The following is a 24,203-nucleotide window of genomic DNA, read 5'->3' as shown; positions in this document are numbered from 1 at the left end:
CAGAGTTTTGGCATCGTTGGCCTGCACTGCCTTTTTTTAACCTGAGCTTTTTGAGGATTTTTTTCTTTTCCATGAATTCCAGCCAAGCTAATTGGAAAAGCTCATTAACTAAGAGACCATAACAGAAAGGAGGAGCAGACAAGAAATCCTGCACTGTCCCATGTTCAGAGTGGAACGAAAGTGAGAAACTTTGAAAGGTCATATTCAGATGAGTCATTTATGAAAGGTGCTTCTGAGTGACATGGGGAAAGGCTATGTGTAATGAAGCCGCCAACATTTGGGTTATCCTAGAGCAGGCAGGCAATTTTGTTCTGTGCATACCATTCATCTTTCCTCAAGAGAAAACAGAACTCAGGCTGTATTTCTGCCAGGTGACTCATTTGCAACCTACTTGTGGTTTCATTATGATACTTGCAGAATCCAGAATTTGGCCTGACCTGCATACTGAGCTCCTTCTGCTCTGCTGGTTCTCTGTTGGCTCTCAACAGGTCTTGGCAGGATATTGAAGTAAAGAAAACCACTGGTTATCAAAACCACTTGGTTTATATTGCAGTGTTGTGTAGAGCAAGTGACTTGAAGCCAACTGCTGAGTCCCCATGGAGAATTTCAACTATGCAAGGGTAATTTTTGCTAGTGTATGTTGGCAGTGTGGCTATCTACTAATAGTAGATAATCGTCTTCCAGAAATTGTAATAGAAGCAGAACAAAATAGGAGTGGGCATTTGGTGGTATATGTAATAAGCCAATGCCATAGGCTCCATTTTTTAAGTCTGCTGTGATGATACAGCTGTATGGTATCATCTGTCTTCACTCTGTAGAACTGAGAAGGTGAATACGGGTAGGTGGGCCACAGTGGCCTCTGCCAGGAAACTCAACTCTTTAAGGACAGCCTGTGAAGACTGACTTTTTGGTGGTTTTTGTAGTGCAGTGCTCACAAAGGTTAAGCACTGGAATTCATAAATTCCTGGAGTATTTTTTCATCATGAGCATGTGTGGAAAGCTGATGATTTTGCCTGCTGTACGCCTCTTGTGTTTTGAACACTTCTTATCGTCATCTTCCAGTACAGTTTAGTGTTAACAGAAACTGACCAAAAATCCCGTTGGTTAAGTAAGCATGTACCCTGTGGAGAACATCATCTTTAATGCTAACATTTTCCACACTTAATCCACAGGTAAAGATCTAAGTGCAAACTCAGCTGTTATCTACTATGTAACTTCCAATAGTATATCATGCCAAGAAGTCCTCATTCCTCAATTCAGCACTGATTTAACAAGTGTTAACATTTTCTTTGTGCTTCCTAGGAGCCAACATCTTTCTTACCTCATCTGGACTGATTAAATTAGGAGACTTTGGCTGCTCAGTGAAATTAAAGAATAACACCCAGACAATGCCTGGAGAAGTGAACAGTACTTTGGGGACTGCAGGTGAGGAAATACGTGCTAGGCAGATAGATACTTGTCATCTTTTATGATGACTAGATGCCTCAATCAAAAATCTGGCTTGGAGTAAACTGATTCATTTTAGGGAAGCTTAGTTTGACCTTAGCTAGTTAGATGTGCTTTACATCCAGCAGCCGAAACAATAGAACTGAAAAGATAAAATTTTATTTGTCTGGTAACTGTAAAGGTTCTGGAGCTTGCATTTTCTGGGGCTGTATCTTTCTCTGTAGCCTTACTGAAACAGTAGTGTCCTTATTGAACAGCTGCTTAATCTATTTTTTAAAAATGCAAATAACTGAAAGCATCCAGCATTTTCACTATTATTTTTCAAATTGAGACATTTATGCTGCAAATGTGTCAGAGAATGAGAAGCCTGCAAATGATGAAACTTAGCAAGAAAAGCTGTAGCTTGTGGTAATTCATTGCAGATGTGTTAACAAGCATTTGGTTTGCCCAGTTAATCACTTAAGTACATACTGTTCTTTCTGCTGTATGAACTGATGACATCACATGTGTTGTTTCATAGCATACATGGCTCCAGAAGTCATTACTAGAGCTAAAGGAGAAGGGCATGGGCGTGCAGCAGACATCTGGAGCCTGGGCTGTGTTGTAATAGAGATGGTCACTGGCAAGGTGAGGATGTTTCATGTACTGAAAGAAAGGAAACTGCTCGTAGCAGTTCCTCTGAAGGTTCTTGATCCACTCATAGCAATTTATCACAAAGTCCATGAGCACTGGGGTCTTTTTTAACTTCCTCAGCTCCTGAAATATTCCTCTAGCAATAGCTCTGTTGGTTAACAAATTACTCACTGAACCTTGCACTTAGCACTTTTGTTACCTGTTGCAGAGGCCGTGGCATGAATACGAGCACAACTTCCAGATCATGTATAGAGTGGGGATGGGTCATAAACCTCCTATTCCTGACAAGGTGAGCCCAGAAGGGAAAGACTTCCTTTGCCACTGTCTGGAAAGTGACCCAAAGATGAGGTGGACGGCTAGCCAGCTCCTCGACCATCCCTTTGTCAAGGTTTGTCTCATGGCTTTGGCTGCAAAGACTGTAGATGTGAATCAGAAAGGGCTGTTAGTTGGTTTTATCATTTACATGTATGCCACAGCTTTGTATCCTGGTGGTAGGCTGATACTAAGTTGATGCTGTCAAGAAAGCAGGGTTTGGCAGCTTTAAGAGGCCCATATGATGTTGCTAGCAAACATTTGACTAAAGCTGGTGTGCACCATACAATAAACTTTCTCTGCTGTTTCAAGATGCATTATTTTTTATATTAGAAGGACTTGTCAAACTTTAGAGTAGGCTCAGTGGTAGCTAATTGGATCTGAAGGGCTTGCACACCTACAATTTTAGTGAGTACCTACACAGACTTCAATAATGTAGAGATAAGGGTCCCTTCCATGAAAAGGGGAACAAGCACATGCTTGAGAATGAAACAGTGTGTTATTAAACATTTGTCTGGCAAATAACATTGCTATAAGATGCTGCAGTTCTTGCGTTAATTTTGGTTTAATTATTTGCTTATTTGCCTAAGAATATTTTCATCCACAAATTTAGGGTACTTGTAATTTTTTTTTTTTTTTTTTTTTTTTTGGAAAGAGGTAGGAGCACAGTAGGTTATTGATTCTATCTCATTTTTCAGCATCAAGTTATTCACTTCAGTATTCTGGTTCAAGTAACTGTGTTTGTGATCATCACCCCCATCCATTTTATAAATGCAATCATGGCCAAATTCTATCCATCACATAGGCAGAACGCTGCCTTGTGCGCAGAAGAACTGCAGGGTGACAGTTAGTGGAAATAGCAGTATTCATTTATAAACAGTTGTAATGCATTGGCATTGTAACAAGGGAGGAAGAAGAAAACTTCAAAGATATTAACTTTCTGTTCAGTGAAGGGCTGAAGAAATTGATCTACTGCCTTTGACTGCAGCAAGAAGATGGCAGTTTTGGACTTATTGTCTTTTGTCCCCTTCACAGGTTTGCACAGATGAAGAATGAAGTTACTCAGTCTCTGGCCTTTTTTATTCTGGCAAAATATCTTTTAATCACTACTGTATGTAATATTTACATAAAGACTGTGCTGAGAAACAGTATAAAAGTTAAACTTACGAAGACTGCACAAGTGACAAGCGTCACTTTTTCTGCTGCTCCTGTATGTTTTACTTGGCACATGTTGCTCATGTGACAGTGTCCGCAAGTTGAAAGAAGCTGCATGTTTCAGTGAAAGTGCCATTACTACTGTATATGGACCATACCTTTTTTGTTCTTTTTCCTGTTTCTCATTTGATTGAGAACTGTAATGTTAATATGTAGTATTTTTGAACTCTCTAGGTTCGAAAAAATGCTGTAGTGTTATCATCAGGCGTTATGGATCTTGTTTTTTAATCTGTTTGTTGAGTGCACTGACTGTGAACTTTTACTGTTTTTTGTTTTTGGCGAGCTTCAGATTTGTTATGCACAAAGCTGATTGATTAATGAAATTTTAAAAAAGTTTTTTCTCAATAAATGGTTTATTTTAGGAGTTGTTTGCAAGTTTGTGGAGGGTTTTTTTTTTTTTCCTCTGAAAATAGATGTATAATAGTATGGGATATGGGGTCCTGTCACATTTTAAACTTTTTCCGCAACTCTTTTAAGACTAAGCAATCTGGAATGAAGCTTCTTTTATACTGCAGTTGTGAGTGTTTTGTCAAGTTCAGCAAGCTGTGTAAGAAAATTTTACACTGCACAGGTGATAACAGAATTAAGGTTCTCTGCCTGCCCCACTCTGAGGAAATAAGGTGATGTGCAATTCCTTATCCTACTTATTCTCTAAGGGATAGCATTAAGGTCTGAAATAATTTTCTTCCTGGACTGGATCACTACAAAGAGGGAATGGGCGAGAACAGAGTCAGTGAAGACTGTTCTTGTGTTCTGTTGGGCAAGAACAAAAACTTGCTTTTAAGAACTTTTATAAAACCACTGTCTGATCCTGGACTTTGATTGTTCAATGATGTCGTCATTCTCTTAAAAAGTGGAGGGAGGGTAGAAGTGGGAGGGAAGATACCAGTTTTAAGAAATGGTCTGCAGTGTTTGATCTGTTTAGGTATGATCATTTTGTTTGGCTCCCTCCTTATTACAAATAGGTAATAACTGTTACTTGCAAGTATTAGGAGTGCAAGTTTATATATTTTATATATTCCTGTTATAGTTTTAGACCTTCAAATGGGTAACTTATAAAGCAGAAAACTTACTTACTTACTTTTAATATTTGGCTTCATTCTAAAGGTTTGTCTCCTGTTAATCCACAAATCTTTCTTTAGTTAGTTTGTTACAGCTAAAGGGTAGCTTTTAGCAGCTTAGTGAGCTCCTGAGAAGATATGATGAAAGCTGGCATTTAAATCTAGAAGTAGACAAGCCTCACTGTGCAGTTCACTAACCCAGTGTTTCTGGGCTTTCAAAAATATTATGCTGAATTTAAACAAAGAACATCCCCTACATTCCCAACTTTCAGTAATGATGGGAGGGACTGTCACCCTAAGCAACTTGCTTTAAAAGTATCTATCATCTGAGGTGAAAGGCTCTACGGCCTGTTTTCTTCACTTCCTGGTGCAACAGGAGCATCTGAGCTTTTTGTCTCCTCATTTTTCTTTAGGTTTCCCTGTCTAAAAGGGATTGTGTCCTTGTAGGCAAACAGGAACTGAGCACAGCTTTTAGGAGCTGTCAGAAGAAAGATAAAAGGAGTGAATGGTTACTAGTTCATTGTTGCTGACCAAAAGAAAACTCACTCACTGCACTTCAGCTTTTTATGTTTTTATTTTTGTATAAACAAACATAAGACTACTTTTTGTTAAGGCATTTGTAGAACATACATACAGTTGCTTGTGGTGGAAAGGGGCAAACACTGATTCCTAATGACATAATAGTCATTCTTTTAATACAGTGAACTGAACTAATTTAACTTTGGCAGGTACTGTTAAGCTTGGTGTTTTCCAGTGACTGCTGGACGGGCCCAGTGGTGCAGTCCTTGTGCATTGGGACTTCTAGATGTGTCTAGAAGGAAGGATCCAGGCCTGGCCTGTCTAGCCTTATGCCTGTTCTAATGGTTGGTCCCAGGGAACCAAGTACAAAATACTCTAAATGCTCATTCAGAAAGTATTTACATGTTAGGTATTTTTGTCTTGGAGAGGTGGTACTGCATGCAGCTAAAGAGGAAATGACCAAGATTCACACGGCATGTCAAATGTCTTCCTATTGGCATGTTAAAGCAGTGGCTTTTTAGAAAGGCAATAAGCTGAGAGCTCTGTCACTATATGAATATGTATTTGCTGTTCAGAACTACTGCCACCTGCGCACAGGGTTCATTCCACCACCATGACAAAAGCTGCTGAGTAAAATGCTAGCTTGAAGAGATCTTTCCATCCTGCACCCATTTTCACTGTTACCAGGTCTGGCTCATTAACACACTTGATACATTACTACAGGATAGCTAGACCTTCAGATGCTACTACACGTTTGCATACTGTTTTCCCCGTCAGATGTTTTAGCCTATACAGGTGCATGGTTGCCCTTCAGCACCAAAAGGTGTGCACTTTAACAGAGTAGCTCTATAAGCATGACAGTATGCTTCAACTGTTTAGTTTTCCAGCACATGAAATGTAGACTAAAGCTCCTGTTTATGTTCATGACTTTGTACATGACATCATTGTACAATCTGTTCCAGAAAGTTTCAGAGCATAGGGAATGCATGTGTATATAAAACCAAAACAAAAAACTAGTCCCTTGAAATCCCCAAGGCCTATTCCTTCCTTCATGCTGTACATTTTACTAGCATCTTCCACTCTCAAAAGGCTTTTACCTCCTGCCCCATGCTAAAAGCATTACTTTACCTACTTTTTAGATGCTGTGTATTAAAACGATGCTTAAAATGTTCTAAATGATCTGACATACTGAACAGCAAATGCATAGTTCATGTTATGATTTATTTTCTGTTGTATGAGCCCTGTTTCTTCTAGCTTTAATTTTACTACAGCAAAAGAGAAATGATCTTTACACCAGCTGCTAAAACTGCTTGCTTTCTTTTCTAAAGAAACATAGGCTGTGCATTCCTAGACTATCATGGTGTAGACCTATGTGCAATGAAAATGTAACATCAATGGAAGTGTCAAGAAAAATGCCCATTCACGGCTCAGTATCAGTATCTTCAGATAAAAAAAGTTTAGATTTTTCATTACTGTTGATAGTTGGAGTCTCCCCCTCACCCACATTTTTCCACTTTTATTTTTTCTTTTAAACAAGCTCTTTGCATTAACTTCCTTATACATCCTTGACATTAGAAGTTTAAAAACATAGGAGAATGCCCAGGAATCAGTACTAGGAATGTGAGAGCAACAAAATAAGTTTTCCCAAGGGACATGATAACTATTTTTACTTAATATACAGAAGGGTGTCAAATGCAGACAGTCTTTAGAAAAACCCAAGCCATACCACCACCCTAGGTTTCTCTCCCAATTGCCCTCTTTTCCCCAAAACAAAAGCAAGAGGTTAGTTAAGTATTACCTCAAATCAAATGTTATGAGGCTCCTTGTAAACCAATTTATCAGAAAAGGTAGAAAAGCAGATTAATTGGGATCACAACAGTATAGGTGTGGGGAAATAACTTTTAATGCACACTTTGCATTCACTTTGTTACAGCATACCCAGTTGTTTTTTGTTTCCACCATTGTTAGAAAGGCCTAGTGTTTGAAGCTGAAAGTGATTTAGTACCTCAGTTTTTCCAAACTCTAAACAGTTTATTTTTAGAAGAATTACAGGTTTCAGGTATCCCACTGGTGTACTGCCTGGGGAAAGACACAGCAGGGGCTAACTTGAGCTCTGTTCAAGCCTCGAAGCCAAATTACACTCCAGGTTTTGCCACTGAAGTCTCTGACCTAACAAAACAGGCCCTTACCCAGCATCTGACTGAAGTGTAAAGGGCCAATGATGTGGTGCATACTGTGGGAATAAACTGTGTGTGTGGAAAAGCTCTACTGTAATCCTCCTACTTCAGTAGAGTTGCTTCAGCTCAATACTGGTCTAAGGAAGCAGAGCATTTTACCGTATTTAAACACTGACAGATTATGGCTGTTAAACTGTTAATGCATGATCTAGACAAATACCGATTTTAATCTTCTTGTAACATTCTTCTGAGATTTATCCATTCCTTAGAGCCCATTAAGATAAAGCCTGCACCTCAGCAACCACTTTTTAGTTTCCAGGTGGGGTCTCATCATAGAAGCACACTGGATTTTTTTCTTCAAAACATAAGACACTTTATATGAAAACAAACCAAACAAACAAATGCAAACCTGTTGTGCAGAGTATATGAAGGAGTGCATCTTTCAATCCAGCCCAAACCCCAAGAGAAAAATAACAGGAGCACAAATTCAGATATGCATGGCAGTTGTTCATCCTACCCTTCCTCTGATCTCACTTGAAGGACCATGATATGCACTTAAGAGTTTTCAGAAGTTGCATTTGTTCCCTTTGGATTGAAGCAGTCTCTGAAGATGCTACTTTTGTTTCTGTTTGTTGTCGTTGTTGCCATAGGTGGAGCCCTTGTTAATTTCGGTGACACCTATCATCCATCTGACACCAACAGACGCTGCAGAAGAATTAAAAGTACAGTTAAAAGCCTGCTTGCAGCTACAGAGATTGAAGGTCTGCACATATACAGCATTTTGCAGCAGATGCTAAGGGCATTCCTTACTGTATAGTACTACAGCATTATACCTGTACTTCACCTTTGGTAAAAGGTATCCTGCTCACCTATCGAGTAAATTACCCACAGTATTTCATGAAGGAAGAACCTGTCTATCTGGCCTCAGTCTAGGTAAAGCCTCTCCCACCAGCAGGGTGCAGAGTTGCACGGAGAGGCCCAGGCATCATGTGTTTGGCCCTGTTGAACCTTAGACGAAGATGGCTTTGAAATGTGGATAATTTTGCTGGTTGGTTTTACCGGCCCCTGAGGAATTTAAATGACAAAAATGTACTAGTATGTCCACTTGCAGTGTGTAACAAGTGAAGGAAATTCTGCCCAATTTCAAATACCAAAGTGCCTGGAAGAGTACCAGCATGGGCAAGAGCAACTTCATATCTTGATCAACAAAAATGTAGGTTGTGGCATTTCTTAACTATAGCTCACGCAACCAGTTATAAAAGGCCAAATTAATTTAAAAGACCTTTATAGTTGATTTAACATAAGTAATGGCTCACCATGCAAGAGGATTATTTTGCGATTTATTTCCAGTGCCTGGAATGACTGACTTAGGAGCAGAAGTTAAATGCCACTTAACCTAAGCCCCCCCTTTTTCATAAAGGGGCTCAGCTGCCCAAAGACCATCATTCCCCAAACCTCTGCTCAGCTACTGTACATGTCCAGAGCTGCTACCCTTCTTTCAGGCCTAAACCCACACGGGATTTACAAACACCTCCCTATGCTCAGAATACTCTTTCCAAAAAAACCCCCACCCAAACTACTCCTCCAAATTCTGGTTATTTTCTGGCTGAGGGTGAACTGGGAAGCACTTATCATGCAGTAATCTGCACATTAAACAGGTTATCATGTTCTGTTGTCACAAAATTGAGGTGCTGTGAGGTGCCCTAAACCTTGCATTCCCATCTTTATTTACTGCCACAAGACAGCCCTGAACACCCCCTCACCAGCCAAAGGCCCCACTCTTTATGGCAGGGTCCGAGCCTCAGCTCACCAATAAAATCTGAAGGCTACTCTCCACTATCAGACATCATCTGCAAACAGCAGGGCTGACAGGAGCAAATACCAGGACTAACTAGTACCAGAAAGGGAGAGGCTGTCAGCTGGAAGCCAGCACTTCCCTGGGTTCCTACCATTTGCTTACTTGCCCAGCTGTAATCTGGCTTGCACTATCACATCAACTGTGCAAAAACATCACTTTTTAAAATAGCTCCTCCTCTCTCACGCCTCAAGCAGCCTGTTCTGAAGTGAAGCAGAGACTATTAAGCAGGTTGTACAACTGCAAGTAAGGAAATTTGAAAAAGCTAAATATATTATTTAAATACCAAGACAGGCTTAGGAGAAAAGCCAAACAAAGCTATTTTGGCCAAATTCTAAATATTTAAAACAAAAGGGTGGAGAAAACATTGGAAAACCACTTGTGAACCACTGTTAGATAAGCATTGATGGAAAAAAAAAGTGAAAAACAAGCTGTAGGCTTTTATAACTAACCTTATTAATAAAAAAAAGAAGTGTTGCATCTTAAAAAAAAATCCATATGACACAGATAAATCAAATAGGAATGAGGAGAGAAAGTCAAAGTTACCTACTTTGGTTAATTACACTGTAAAATTTACCTAATTTATTTAAAGGTAAAGCAAGAGGATGCTGTGACACGGGCAGGAACAGCAGTTGTGATTCCTAACTTTTATCCCATGATGGTGTCCAACTCGGCCGCTAACCAAGTTCCCGTTTGATTCACCCTCTTGCCAAAGGGTGAGGAGTGAGCTGAGGATTTGCCTATTACCCCTGCCATTACAAGCTTGTGAATAGCTAACATTTACCTGGCTGGGTTCCTCCAGCAGGTACCTAGCTGGGTTCAAAACGTCTGCATGGAAAATGTTCTGATTTGCCTGGATGAAAGGCACCAAATATTTTATTCTTTCAGAATATCATCACCTGAAAACAACCCAATCAACTAGACTTGTGTTTTCTAGCACGACACTGAACTAGGCGATAGTTTTTAGAAGTGCAAGTGGTAATTGGGTATCAGAGACAGGTCGCACAAATGTTACACAACGATGACTGAACGGACAGTGGTATGATGGGAGACCAGGGCTGCCGTCAGGCCTCCCAGCTGCCAGGAAAACAGGGCCTTGTCGCTGGCAAATCACAGAATCACAGAATCACTGAGGTTGGAAGGGACCTCTGGAGATCATCTAATCCAACCCCCCTGCTCAAGCAGGGTCACCTAGAGCACATTGCACAGGATTGCATCCAGGCGGGTTTTGAATATCTCCAGAGAAGGAGACTCCACCACCTCTCGGGGCAACCTGTTCCAGTGCTCTGTCACCCTCACAGTGAAAAAGTATTTCCTCATGTTCAGATGGAACTGTCTGTGTTTCAGTTTGTGCCCATTGCCTCGCGTCCTGTCGCTCGGCACCACTGAAAAGAGTCTGGCCCCATCCTCTCGACACCCTCCCTTCAGATACTTATACACATTGATAAGATCTCCTCTCAGCCTTCTCTTCTCCAAGCTAAACAGGCCCAGCTCTCTCAGCCTTTCCTCATAAGAGAGATGCTCCAGTCCCCTAATCATCTTTGTAGCCCTTTGCTGGACTTGCTCCAGTAGTGCCACATCCCTCTTGTACTGGGGAGCCCAGAACTGGACGCAGTACTCCAGATGTGGCCTCACCAGGGCTGAGTAGAGGGGGAGAATCACCTCCCTCGACCTGCTGGCAACACTCTTCCTGATGCACCCCAGGATACCGTTGGCCTTCTTGGCCACAAGGGCACATTGCTGCCTCATGCTTAACTTGGTGTCCACCAGCACTCCCAGGTCCTTCCCTGCAGAGCTGCTTTCCAGCAGGTCAACCCCCAGCCTGTACTGGTGCATGGGGTTATTCCTCCCCAGGTGCAGGACCCTGCACTTCCCTTTGTTGAATTTCATGAGGTTCCTCTCTGCCCACCTCTCCAGCCTGTCCAAGTCTCTTTGAATGGCAGCACAGCCCTCTGGCGTATTGGCCACTCCTCCCAGTTTTGGATCATCAGCAAACTTGATGAGGGTGCACTCTGTCCCTTCATCCAGGTCATTGATGAAGAAGTTGAACAAGACTGGACCCAGTCCTGACCCCTGGGGGACACTGCTAGCTACAGGCCTCCAACTAGACTGCGCCGCTGATCACAACCCTCTGAGCTCTGCCATTCAGCCAGGTCTCAATCCACCTCACTGTCCACTCATCTAACCCACACTTCCTGAGCTTGTCTATGAGGATGCTATGGGAGACAGTGTCAAAAGCCTTGCTGAAGTCTAGGTAGACAACATCCACTGCTCTCCCCTCATCTACCCAGCCAGTCATTCCATCAGAGAAGGCTATCAGATTGGTTAGGCATGATTTCCCCTTGGTGAAGCCATGCTGACTACTCCTGATCACCTTCTTTTCCTCCACATGCGTGGAGATGGCTTCCAGGATGAGCTGCTCCATCACCTTTCCAGGGATGGAGGTGAGGCTGACTGGCCTGTAGTTCCCTGGGTCCTCCTTCTTGCCCTTTTTGAAGACTGGGGTGACATTGGCTTTCTTCCAGTCCTCGGGCACCTCTCCTGTTCTCCATGACCTTTCAAAGATGATGGAGAGTGGCTTAGCAATAACGTCCGCCAGCTCCCTCAGCACTCGTGGGTGCATCCCATCAGGGCCCATGGATTTGTGGGTGTCAAGTTTGCTTAAATGATCTCTAACCCACTCCTCCTCCACCAAGGGAAAGTCTTCCTCTCTCCAGACTTTCTCTCTTGCCTCCAGGGTCTGGGGTTCCTGAGGGCTGGCCTGACCAGTAAAGACTGAAGCAAAGAAGGCATTCAGTAACTCTGCCTTCTCTGCATCCTTCGTCACCAGGGCACCCACTCCATTCAGCAAAGGCCCCACATTTTCCCTAGTCTTCCTCTTGCTGCTGATGTATTTGAAGAAGCCCTTCTTGTTGTCCTTGACATCTCTAGCCAGATTTAATTCCAAACGGGCCTTAGCCTTCCTTGTCGCATCCCTGCATACTCTGACAACATTCCTATATTCCTCCCAAGTGGCCTGTCTCCCTTTCCACTTTCTGTATACTTCCTTCTTCTGGTTGAGTTTTGCCAGGAGCTCCTTGCTCATCCATGCAGGTCTCCTACCTCCTTTGCTTGACTTCCTACTCATAGGGATGCACCGCTCTTGAGCCTGGAGGAGGTGATGTTTGAATATTAACCAACTCTCTTGAACACTCCTTCCTTCCAGGGCCCTCACCCATGGGATTCCTCCAAGTAGGTCCCTGAAGAGGACAAAGTTTGCTCTCCTGAAGTCCAGGGTTGCGATCCTACTTGGTGCCCTGCTGCCTCCTTGCAGGATCCTGAACTCCACCATCTCATGGTCACTGCAGCCAAGGCAGCCCCCAACCTTCACATCTTCCACCAGTCCTTCTTTGTTTGTTAGTACGAGGTCCAGCAGCACACCTCTCCTTGTTGGCTCCTCCACCACCTGGGTCAAGAAGTTGTCACCAATGCTCTGCAGGAATCTCCAGGACTGTTTGTGCCTAGCTGTGTTGTCTTTCCAGCAGATATCGGGGTGGTTGAAGTCCCCCATGAGAACCAGGGCCTGGGATTGTGAGGCTACTTCCAGCTGTCTGTAGAAGGCCTCATCGACTTCCTCTTCCTGATCAGGTGGCCTGTAGTAAACACCCACAACAGTGTCACCTCTATTAGCCCGCCCTTTGATCCTTACCCATAAGCTCTCGACTCGCTCTTCATCCACCCCTAGGCACAGCTCAATACATTCCAGTTGCTCTCTCACATAAAGAGCAACTCCACCACCTCGCTTTCCTGGCCTGTCTTTCCTAAAAAGTACGTAGCCATCCATGACAGCACTCCAGTCATGCGAGCTATCCCACCATGTCTCTGTAATGGCAATGAGATCATGGCCCTGCGACCGCACACACATCTCTAGTTCTTCCTGTTTGTTCCCCAAGCTGCGTGCATTGGTGTACAGGCATTTCAGGGAGGGGATCGAGCATGCAGGTTTCCCAGGAGGGATACAAGAGGGTCCTCCATAGCCACATCCCATGCGCACTTCCCTGGCTGCATTCACCTGCTGGAGGCATCCTGACTTGAGCAGTCTTTTGCCAACTACCCTGTCACTATAACTCTCCCCTTCCCCCATCTTTCCTAGTTTAAAGCCCTCCTTACCAGGTTGGCCAACCTGTTGGCAAAGACCCACGTGCCCCGCCTCGTGAGGTGGATCCCATCTCTCGCCATCAGTTGTCGATCTTCAAACAGGGTCCCATGGTCGTAGAAACCAAAACCCTGTTGCCAACACCAGCGGCGCAGCCAGTCGTTAACCTGGAAAGTCCGTCTCCTCCTCCTCTCATCCATCCCCCTCACTGGCAGGATTGAGGAGAAGATGACCTGGGCTCCCAGACCCTTGACCACCATCCCCAGAGCTCTGAAATCCTGCTTGATGGTCTCCAGTTTGCCCTTGGTGTCATTGGCGCCCACATGGAAGAGCAGCAGTGGGTAATAGTCCAAAGAATGGACGAGCCTTGGCAGTCTTTGCATGACATCTCTCACACGAGCCCCCGGCAGGCCACAAACCTCTCTAGACATGAGGTCAGGTCGGCAGATAGATGCCTCCGTCCCCTGTAGCAGGGAGTCCCCCACAACAATCACCCGCCGCTTTTTCCGGGTGTTCCGGTAGGGCACAGGGTCTGTTGTCCCGGTTACTTCCCTGGCAGCCATGCCCATCTCCTCCTCATCCTGGAGGGCACTAAACCTGTTCTTCAGCTTCAGGTCTTCAGGAGGAGTAGGAGCCTTTCTCCTCCCACGAGCAGTGACCAGTTTCCAGCCTTCTTCTATGATGTTAAGATGTACCGTTTCACACGGCACAGAGCCCTCTGGCAACTCCACTGCTGCAGGGGGTTGGGACTCCTGGAGCTGTACAGTCTCCGAGAATACCCTGTCTATCTCTTGCTCTGCTTCTCGGATGCTGCGCAGCCTACTGACCTCCTCCCGTAACTCCCTTACCTGACGACACAACTCGTCAACAGCAGCACACCTCCTGCAGGAGAGCTGGCTGCCAGCCCAGGCCTCCCGGAGAGGCCCCAAGCACTCCCTGCAGCCTGAGACCTGTAGAGCTGCATCTACTGTCAGAGGGCCAGTCTGGGTCCAAGCCTCTGACACAGCAACTCCAGAGATGGCTCCCAGCACGTTCATTGTAGCTTACAAACCACAGCTAGTCCCCGGATGAAAACACACACAAAAAACGGGACAAGGAAAGGGTTATCACTCAGGCAAACAGAAAAGAAAAAACATCTCTGACATTTAAATGGCCATGAGCTAGGGAAGACAAGGGGAGGATCCAACAGGTAGCCTTGCAGTCTGGGATCATGACGCTAAGAGCAAGCATTAAGTCTTTAACCAGAAAGGACAGAAACAGCATCTGGAGATGGACACAGAGCATAAATCAGAGCAACTGTTACAGCAGCCACACAGCACATCAGGGATTGAATGCAGATGCCTGGAGGCCATAAGATGCCTAGTTCAGCAATGCAGCTTTTTTCCTTCTTCTCCTCCTTCACCCCACTCCCTTCCTCCCTCACTTCGCCCTGCAGTCCTCAGCACCCTGGGGAAGCGGGGTGTGAGGAGAAGGGACCTTGCATTTTGGCAGAGCCATGGAAGCAGAGCAGGGGTAAGTGCTGGGCTGCCTCAGTGGCTTCCTCCTGCACTGCCTGCCTTCTCTTCTCTGCATCCTCTCAACATCTCTCCTGGAGCCGAACTCCCTCCCAACTCTCTCCTTAGTTCCCAGCAGCTTCCTGGCAACATTTTAGTGCCCTCCTCGATGAATACCCCAGTCTAGCTTGAGAGCTGCTTACCTAATTATAGAGAAAGTCAGAGTGATGGGCCCAAAGCTGGGGAAGAGGATCACGTTTCAGGAAGAGAGTAAAAGCACAGCCGTGGCTGAGGAATACCCAATTCCAAGCACCAGGTAGTGGAGATGAACACCACTGAGCTACCTGGGATACAAGAAAGAGCAGCACAGGAACTGCTCCCCAGAAACATGCTGGTTGCATGCTGGGGCCTCCCCTTCAATCCCAAAAGTGGCCAATTCCTGTACCCTGTTTAGCCCCATCTCCCTGACTACAGGGATAAGAGACCAGGGGTCCTGCCAGTTTTATCCAAAACGGCCACCCCTTTGCTCCCTCTAAAACTTCTAAAATTTTCACCCCAAAAATGTGAAGATAAGATTCCCAGAGTGCTCCGAGTTCACAAAGCCTGGCCATTCCACACTGTGAACGTTGTTGTAAAAGTCCAAGTTTGGAAACAAAAGCTTTTCTGCAATTTTTTTTTTAGCATCCCTTCAAATATTGCAGGATGATCTCTTCACATTTGTGTTAAATTACTACTTGCAGAGGGAACACTCTAGACAACATCTGCCAAACCAAGCAGCTATGATAGCTCTAAAATGGTTTTGTAACTAGAATGAGCACCACAAATATGAGAACAGAAAAATCCCAGAACAATTAGGGAAAAACCTACAGCATGGCAACTATCAGTTCTACATTCCCCATACAAGAGTTTGTTGTTATAGCATGTGTGGAGACAGAACTTCTCACACCAAAAAGGCTGTTCGGCCAAATCAAAATTGCAAGCAAAGGGAAAGACTAAAAGGGAGTCGGTTTCTATTTGGTTCTGCTAGAACAGGCAATGCTGCAGATTTCTTTCTTACTGTTGTACTGTGTTCGGGGGGAAGAAAGGGCGCAGGGGGAGGGGGGACACCAGCATATCATTACAGTGCCACATGCCTGCAAACAGTTCGTTCCTTGGTGCATTCCCCACTGATGCAGTCCTGTTTAAGGGTTTGTTTTAAATACAACTACAGCAGTAAGAACTTGTTCTGTCGCCACAAGGACAGGGAGAAAGAAATCAGGAAGGAATTGTAGCTTTCTAACTTAAAGTTAGAAATGGCTCTGCCTGCCAGACTGCTGGGGGTTGAAGGAAGATTGTTATTCTTAACAATTTAAAAGCTGTCACAAACTAACAGAGCCAATAATGGAATCTGTTTCTGGAACATTTTTAGCTCCAAGAAAACCACTGCACACACACAATACCACATCCCTCAGCATAAACCTTAGTTCAGAGCAGAGGATTTCCATCTCTTCTCTCACACCTCAGGATTTGCTCTCATCTGTTTCCTGGGGTTTGAACCACACAGCAATTGCTATAAGCAGCACAGCAGGCAGGGGTATAGAAATTTCACATATATAGTCTGCAGTACACCTAAGTTTTATAGGTCATACATGGAAAGGAAGCATTTGTACAACTATGGCTTCTGCTAATGGTGTGGGTTTCCATTTAGCTCCTATATTAACTACTATATAGGAGAAGAAGCAAGAAACCAAAAAAATAAATAAATAAATCACAGATCGTCTGGCAGCTCCACCACTATCAACACAGGCAGAATTCTGCATGATTTATGTCCTCTTGCTGTCGTAAAACTTACTGTAACACTGCTGGCTCATGCTCTCCTCACCTTCCACTCATCTCATCCTACATGCACCAACAGCCTCACTGCCCAGAGCACGTCATGCCCTGATCCTTCAGTCCACATTGTGCACTTGGACACCGTCAGGTCACCAAAGACTCAGTCCTGTTCGTATTGTGATCAGGGGAAACAGGTTTCCTAAGGGCACTGTCTGCATACTGTATAGCAGACATACAACAGCTCCTGCAGAATCAAAGCTGGTTCATACTTGTTACAAATGAAATCCCTCTCTTGTCTGCAAATGACATCTACTACACTGGACTCATGCCATAAAGCTCCGTGTCATTATGCTTTTAGCATTAGACATGTAAGAGCTATTTCTCCATTTAAAAGCCAAGAGAAACCCTTTAATCCTTTGCATATGGAATGAAAATTCCCCTTTAAATTGCTGTTGACAGCTCTGTAATAAAATACTTAAAGTGCATGAAGGTCGTCCTCTTCAACACAAGTTACCAAAACAAGAAAGGCAACCTAACACTGGATTCTTTAGAGCCAAACCAGGTTACGGAAGCAGGAGGGGGAAGAAAAAAAAGCTGCTGTCAAATACAACTACTGACATTTGACAGACTCACTCACTGCATTAACACAGAAATATCATCAGCCCCAAGTTCTAAATAGCAGCTGTGAGTTAAGTACACAAATTTCTTGCCATTTGCCCTATGAAACTAAGGCCAGTTTTCAAAAGGGGCTTTTGCCCCCCAAATTACTTGAGTATTTATCCTCTGGATCAGGGACTGCCTTGCGGTTCAAACAGTATCACAAAGGGCTCCTGGTCCCACACCAGGAGTCAGATATTAGGACAATGCAATGATTATTATGAGTATAAATAGCCAAACTGCTGCAGAACAAAGCAAGAGGGGATGGCTCAGCATTCTCAGTATAAAGAGGAGACATCCTCCTTTATTTAGGTCTGAAAGTGTTTGACCTGAACCAGCAGAGCTAAATATATCCCACTTATTCATTCCTTGGATCTGAAAGTTGGGTTCTGAGGTACTACAGTGCTTTCACTCCAATTTGACTATGATGGGGCACTTCTCTTATGATTCCTTCCATCTGAACAGCCAGTTACTTACATGCCAGTAAGGGCCTTTCTAGAGAGCACAATTAGCAGCAACTGTCCAGAAAAGAAACAACATTCTGAAGACAAACCAGAGGATATCAGGTAAAAGGACCTCCGGTCCCATCACTCTTTCCTGTCACAGAATGCTTATGCTTATCTTGTGCTCTGTCTGCACTTACACTAACGAAGGTAACACCAGGCACTGAAGTCCACCCTTTGAGCAATGAAGTCAACCTATAATGGGCTATTATGGAGTGCAATAAGCTTCCCAATTCTGAAATATCAGGTGAGCAGTCCAACTGCCATATATAAAAATAATGTCCCAACTGCTACCTCTGCTTCTTCAGTTAATGAACAGAAGAAAAAGGTCTCCTAGGACCAATGTGAAAAGGTGGTTTCGTCTTCAGCTCACAATGGTAAATCACATAGTCTGGTTTACAGGAAGAGCTTCCTTTTACATTATTAACTCAGCCAGGTACCAGATCACAGCTCACACTGGAAAAGATGGCAAATATAGTCCTGGCTGCTTTGCTACAAACTGGATCAGCCAAGCAGATAGTTCCAAGAGTCACGAGTCTCAAAGTACATTTGTGTTCCTCTACAGTCACCTCCTAGCCACAGAAAGTCATTTCTGAGACCTTGCCTAAAGCCAGAAACAGAACTGTGCAATAATACTGGTTGTTCCTCTGTCAGCAGACAGCTGCATCACATCCAGGACATTTATGACAGAGAGACCCCTCAAGGTAAAGGGCACAGTTTGGGGAGAAATACCCTGCCACAGAAACTGGGCTCTTGGCTACAAAAGTCTATGTGACAGCTTGGGCTGATGTTTCAATGCTTCCACAGAGTGCGACCAAACATTCCCAACTAGGAAAAAAATTATCTTTAAAGGGACATGACATAGTGAAATAGATACAGACTAGAATGTACTAAGGGAACCATTGCCTTTTCAGTGTGCAATGACGCATCCACTTTTAACTGATCAGGATGAACCAGCTCTGCTTTTTGTTTGTTTTTACTGAAGGCCGAGCTTCCTTGCGCTCCAATGGATTCTGCACCCTCCACAGCCTCATGGAGGCTGCCATCTGCTGATAATCGACAGCAGCACCTTTCTTTTTGCCAGCTCATCAGCAAGAGGTGGCTGGCTGCACCTAATCAGGCGATATTCAGTGCTACATGCAACGCAGTACCTTTCACCGCCTTGCAAATCCCAGCAATTACAAGCACTTTGGGTTCAGTCATGCCAGGTACTTGGAGGGAACACAGAGCTGTTGCCAAGCACAGGGGGCTTTCAATTCCCTGCAGAGGATTGCATCCTGCAGCATCCCACCAATGTGGCTGATACATACGGGGCAGCAATGTGCATCACGTAGTGGGCTGTTCATCTCACCATTCCTAATGCACTCCTCAGCTGTGCTCCTGCAGCCTGGGAGCTCATGAATTCATTCTGGCAGCAGACTGCTGCTGTAGGTCAGTGTTAGCTCCAGCATTACAAATAACCTAAAAACAAGTCCTTTGGATTATCACCGCATTTAAAAGAGGACTCACATCAGTCTGCTTATTAATCTGGCCTTGTGACTGGAAGCAGAAAAAAAATCTAAGCAAGGAATAAGACAGCAGGAAAGCAAAAGGCTGTTTTTGCTGTCCATTCTTAGTAGCACCATAGATATTTACTGGTTCTTTCCCTCCCTTCCTATTAGAGAGAAGAAATGACATAGTGGTAAAGGCCACTAATGGTAAGATGATACGGGACTTGGAGATCACTCAACTAAGCTAACAAGGGCTAAATCCAGAACCATCACAGATGCCACTATGCCAAGCATGAAAGCATCCGGCCCTGAGGGCAGTGCAGCCATACGAAAGACTTGTTCTGTTAGTGTATGGCTTATTCTGAAAGAGAACTTATTCTGCAAACAGCACTCAATACACCAATAAATGTACACATCCAGATACAATTAGTCTGCCAAACTGACTTGGTTCCTCCTTCCACAAAGGACACTAAATGACATCTTCCCTTCCTTTTTGTGAGCCGGCTCCTTTTTTTGTTTTTCTTCCTCCTTTTAAATAATATTCTATTTTAACCACAAACCACGACAGTTCAGAACTACCACAGGAACTGCAGGAACCACCAATGGCAGTCTTTGCCCTATGCTACATAGATGGTCAGCCTAGATGGCCACAACAGGCTGTCTTGCCCTTAAATCATAAGTTTATGGCTTTCCAATGGGTGACATACCAGACTATGATTAGATGAAAGAATTCTCAACAGAATAAATTAGCCGTGAGCACCACTTCATAGTGCAATGTAGCACAATGTTGTGCGCTACACAAGGAAAGAAAGCTTCTTGTAGGCAACCCACTGCAAAGTAACTATTCTGATTTCTCCAGAAACAAATGATTTAGTATACAGCTCTCACAAAACAACAATATAGCTATTTTAAAAGTGTTTTTAGCCCATTCCAGGCTAAAGTGGATATAATATTTGCTATTCTGTTGAATTCACAATTTATGATTATATTTAGTAGGCCTCAGTAAATCAGGTCTGACAGTTACCCCTGCAAGCAATCTTTTCATCTGAGAACAACTTACCCATTACAATGACAAATACAAAACTAGCCAGTGTCAGTGATGACCCACTGTTGACCATGTTGATGAGCAGCTTGAATAAAGGGTATAGCAGCAATAAGGCCCAGAAAAGCCAGTTCAAAAGCGTCCATGGTCGCCGGGGTGGTATTATAGGGATTGCAGGGTAGGTTCCTGTTCTGTAGTACTCTTCCTGGAACGCATCCTGGTAGGACAAAGGACAACAACAATTAAATCCCCATCTGCCAACACAACTAGCCATTCCTGACTTTGATGTCTCTCTGGCTGCACACTTATAACCCTGGGGGAAGATCAAAGACCAAGTCATGGCTGGAAAGCTTGTACTTTTAAGTTAATAAGCCCATACTCAGGAAAGAGTTTACATTGATGTGCCCATCCTGTCTTTCTCCTACATGTAGGAGCCTGAAAATGACAGGCCTAGAAAGTATAACTAGCTCACTAAAACGAAGAGGATGGGGAAGGGGGAAGAGAACATGACATACACTCTTGCAGCAATGCAAACATCACTGTTGCACCTCCTGCAAAAGCCGAAGCCGCTGGACAGATAGTGCTGGTATGCCAGAGAAGTGTTTGGGCTACATCTTCAACACTAAATCCTCTGCTCCCTAATATTTTCCCCAACCATTGCTCTAAAAGAAAATCTGCAGTTTGGACAGAAAAGGGAAGCAGACACCATCATGCCCCATACTCAAAAGAACACTGTTCCCTCCTGTTCCTTTTCTTTGTTGCATAGATGTAGTCTTGTTCATCTTGCCAGGTACTCTTTGAAAGAAAGTTTGGGTGTTTAACCTCTCTACAGACAGTTGAGCATGCAAACAGTTTAAAGAGTCTCTCAGTGCTTTTGACTAAAGAACTCTTAACTGTTTTAATATAAGAGGAGGGTAGTGGGGTGAGGGGTTGTTTGCTGTTGTTTAAAAAAAAAAAAAACAAAAAAACCAAAAAACTTAGAAGGCTTAGCATTCAGTACCTTCCTCTAAAGCCTACATGAGTGAATGGCATGGCCTTTACCAATGTGATCAGCTCAAGATAACAAAGTTGGTGGAAAAAAAAAATAATACTACTCCTTATGGTTCAAAAACTAATCATTATTAATTTGTATTAATCACATAAGACCGGTTAATTAATAAAGTCAGAATTAGGCCGGCATAAAAAGAAACCTCAATTTAGTCAAAATGAAGTGATAAATTCCTCTCTTAAAGAGTATGCTTCACGAGAGTCTCCAAAATCTGGCAAAGCCAGGGTTGTCCTAAGCAACCACAAGATTATTTTTACTATGCTGTGATTTCATATTTACTTACACCCCAGCTGACAATTTTTTAATTATTTAATGGCAATTACAGGCTGCTACCATTTTATCTAATTCAAAGGGAGCATTTATCTTTTAAGAGATTACACAGTAATTAGAGCATTGCACTCTCTTTATTGAGATTAGAAAAATTATGACCGTCTTGTGCAAGTGGACTAGACTGTACTGGGATCATTACAGCCAATTAATTAGCCCTCTTTGACAAATTATACAGTATATGAAGTTTTCTTTACAGTGCCTTGAGGAGTCTGGTTTAGGACCAGGTTTAACACAGAGCTACTAATCATTAGTAAATTGAATTCTACTATATATGACTAGGTTTCTAAATAGCAGTAATACCCAGAGAAAATTAAGGATTTCTGACTATTATCGCTATCACCATTAGGGGGCCTATGACTACAGGCAGCAAGCAAGACATGCTTAAAACAAGCATGTTTTCCCTTCTGTTGGTTTCCCTCAGCATTAGGGGCAGCAAAACTGTAGAAGAGGTCTCAGCAAGAGGTCTGAGATAGACAGAAGAACTATACAGTGGACAAAAGGATATAGCTGTCTTCACCTCCACTCCATGTTTTACACCATAGTGGGGAATGGCTCCTCAGTTCAGTTACGATTCCTTGCCCTTAGAAGTGCTCATATTCCCCAGAGGAGAGGTTTGTGGGTTGATCTGCCCTCTGTGCTTTTGTGAGGGTGCCTGTGGTGCCCATGAATAGCTCAAGTCAGCATCTGAACCCATGATGCACCTCAACATCCCCCCCATCCCCATCCCCAAATTCCCTTTCATTCCCCCTGCACACTAAACTTCTTCTCAGCTTGCAACAAATCTCACCCACCCAAGTATTATTTTCAGACTTGGGAACATGCTCCCCACCAGTGTCCCTACTAAATTCGATTTACTTCGGACAACAGGGTGGTAAGAGATGGGGGGAAAACAGGGGATTCCTGTTATCTTGTGAGAGGCTAACTCGATTTTTCATCTTTGCTCCACCAGGGAGGTCTGACTACTGCCCTTTCATGAAGAAATTCACACAGAAGTATCCAAAAATATCTTCCTTGTTTCCAAACACTGAAGTTCTGTAGGCTTTCCCTTTTCAGCTGTGCTTTGCTAATTCCCTAGGGCAATTTGCCGTATATTTTCATGCTAACTTTTCCATGCTTTTCTCACAAGCGAGAAGAGTGAGAAACTTACTTTCTTTTTAATGGAAATTAAGATTCTCAAGCAGCACTTCTATTCCAGGAGCTGAGGCTGTAAGGAGGTGAGAAAAAAAAAATCCATGCAAGGGCTGGCAGAGTTGTGACTAATACACAATAACTCCTCAGACTGGGCACTAGTGTGCTGAGGTTCCTGCTAAAGGCAAGGAGTCTTTCAAGCAATGGTGGTGAAAAAAAAAAGAAAAAAAAGGGCACCCCAGGTTATGCCTCTGTCATCATCTGGCATTAACCAATACCGTCCTGGCTATTTGCAGGGAGACAAAATTCACCCCACATGAGGAAGAAGCCTAAGGACATGATGCCTAACGCAAGCCGGGATCAGGAAGAAGAACAGTGTTTGGTTTCTAAGAGCACAGTGCCGCTGTTCATCCAGAAAGGCCCCGCTCATCATGTCTACAACAGTGGCTAAACCAGGAAACGCAGTGATAAGGAGCAAGAATGTAAACGTGCCAGATTCCCAGAAAGCAGTATCTTATTTTGAGGAATATAACTGAGACCTGGCAATGAGGTAACAAGACAGTACACGCTTTTCTCAAAGCATCTGACCTCCTCATTACAATAGAAAAGGTCACATCCCTTGACGCCCACTAACAACTGATTTCATCAGTCATTCGAATAGTTTCGTGTCGCTGATCACTGTGATTGAACAGCACTCCAGCCTGGATCTCTACACCTGTGGCAGGCCTACTAATAAATTATGCTATTAAAGCACAATTTAGCACTGCTCAGTAGAGAAGGGAAGCATGGAGGAGTTTTACTATTAACTTAAAGGTTTCCACACAATCCCTCACTGAAATGCTAAAAGCAAAATACATACTGCCATGCTTTGAGGTGAGCAGGGCCAAAGGATTGTAGCATCCTTCAGGACTGAATCTTTCACATTTAAGCCAGAGCAGTTTGACTGACAGCTTGCAGAATGACCCTGCTTCCCCCTACCTCCTTTCTACTACAGCCTTGCACTGGGACTTGCAAAAAAAAAAAAAAAAAAAAAAAAAGACAGAGCAGGGATCAGTATCAGTGATAGCTCTTGGAGCCTCCCAGCTGAGGAACGCCTCTGAGAGCACCTGCACGCAGAGAGGAGGTTTGTGGGGCCAAACTCTGCCATGCAACGCTGCAAAGAGCGCGAAATCTCTCGGCAAAGATGTCCCAGAGCTGGCAGCCAGCGCACAGCATGGAAAAGCTCAAACCACCCTGAATCAACCAACAATTGCTGCGTGCTGTCTCTCCCCTGTACAGCCTGAGAAGATACTATGAAAAACACTGACAATAAGCAACAGCACATGCAGCCACGATGCAAGATACAAC

General features: G+C 43.7%; 2 protein-coding genes across 11 annotated transcripts in view; one reads left to right on the top strand and one right to left on the bottom strand.

Moving 5' to 3' along the window:
• Positions 1-3,967, top strand: part of MAP3K4 (mitogen-activated protein kinase kinase kinase 4) — an 81,307-nt gene extending 77,340 nt beyond the window's left edge. For 8 of the 9 annotated variants that reach the window (XM_067293513.1, XM_013945447.2, XM_013945444.2 and 5 more), the window contains 4 exons: positions 1,303-1,425; positions 1,967-2,073; positions 2,288-2,467; positions 3,427-3,967. In XM_067293513.1, the coding sequence (XP_067149614.1) occupies positions 1,303-1,425; positions 1,967-2,073; positions 2,288-2,467; positions 3,427-3,447 (431 nt within the window). In that variant the 3' untranslated portion in view covers positions 3,448-3,967. Of the gene's footprint in view, positions 1-1,302; positions 1,426-1,966; positions 2,074-2,287; positions 2,468-3,426 lie in introns of those variants that run through there. The other variant, XM_067293514.1, reaches the window with a different exon arrangement.
• A 1,255-nt stretch (positions 3,968-5,222) lies between these two features.
• AGPAT4 (1-acylglycerol-3-phosphate O-acyltransferase 4) overlaps positions 5,223-24,203 on the bottom strand; it is an 89,957-nt gene continuing 70,976 nt past the window's right edge. For both annotated transcript variants that reach the window (XM_067293508.1, XM_067293509.1), the window contains 2 exons: positions 20,369-20,567; positions 5,223-8,068 (listed from right to left, as the gene is read on the bottom strand). In XM_067293508.1, the coding sequence (XP_067149609.1) occupies positions 7,977-8,068; positions 20,369-20,567 (291 nt within the window). In that variant the 3' untranslated portion in view covers positions 5,223-7,976. The remainder of the gene's footprint in view (positions 8,069-20,368; positions 20,568-24,203) is intronic.

Source organism: Apteryx mantelli, chromosome 3 (genome assembly GCF_036417845.1).
Source record: "Apteryx mantelli isolate bAptMan1 chromosome 3, bAptMan1.hap1, whole genome shotgun sequence".
NCBI lineage: Eukaryota > Metazoa > Chordata > Aves > Apterygiformes > Apterygidae > Apteryx > Apteryx mantelli.
The sequence above is the reverse complement of the archived record's forward strand: the minus strand, read 5'-3'. Positions and strand labels throughout refer to the sequence as shown.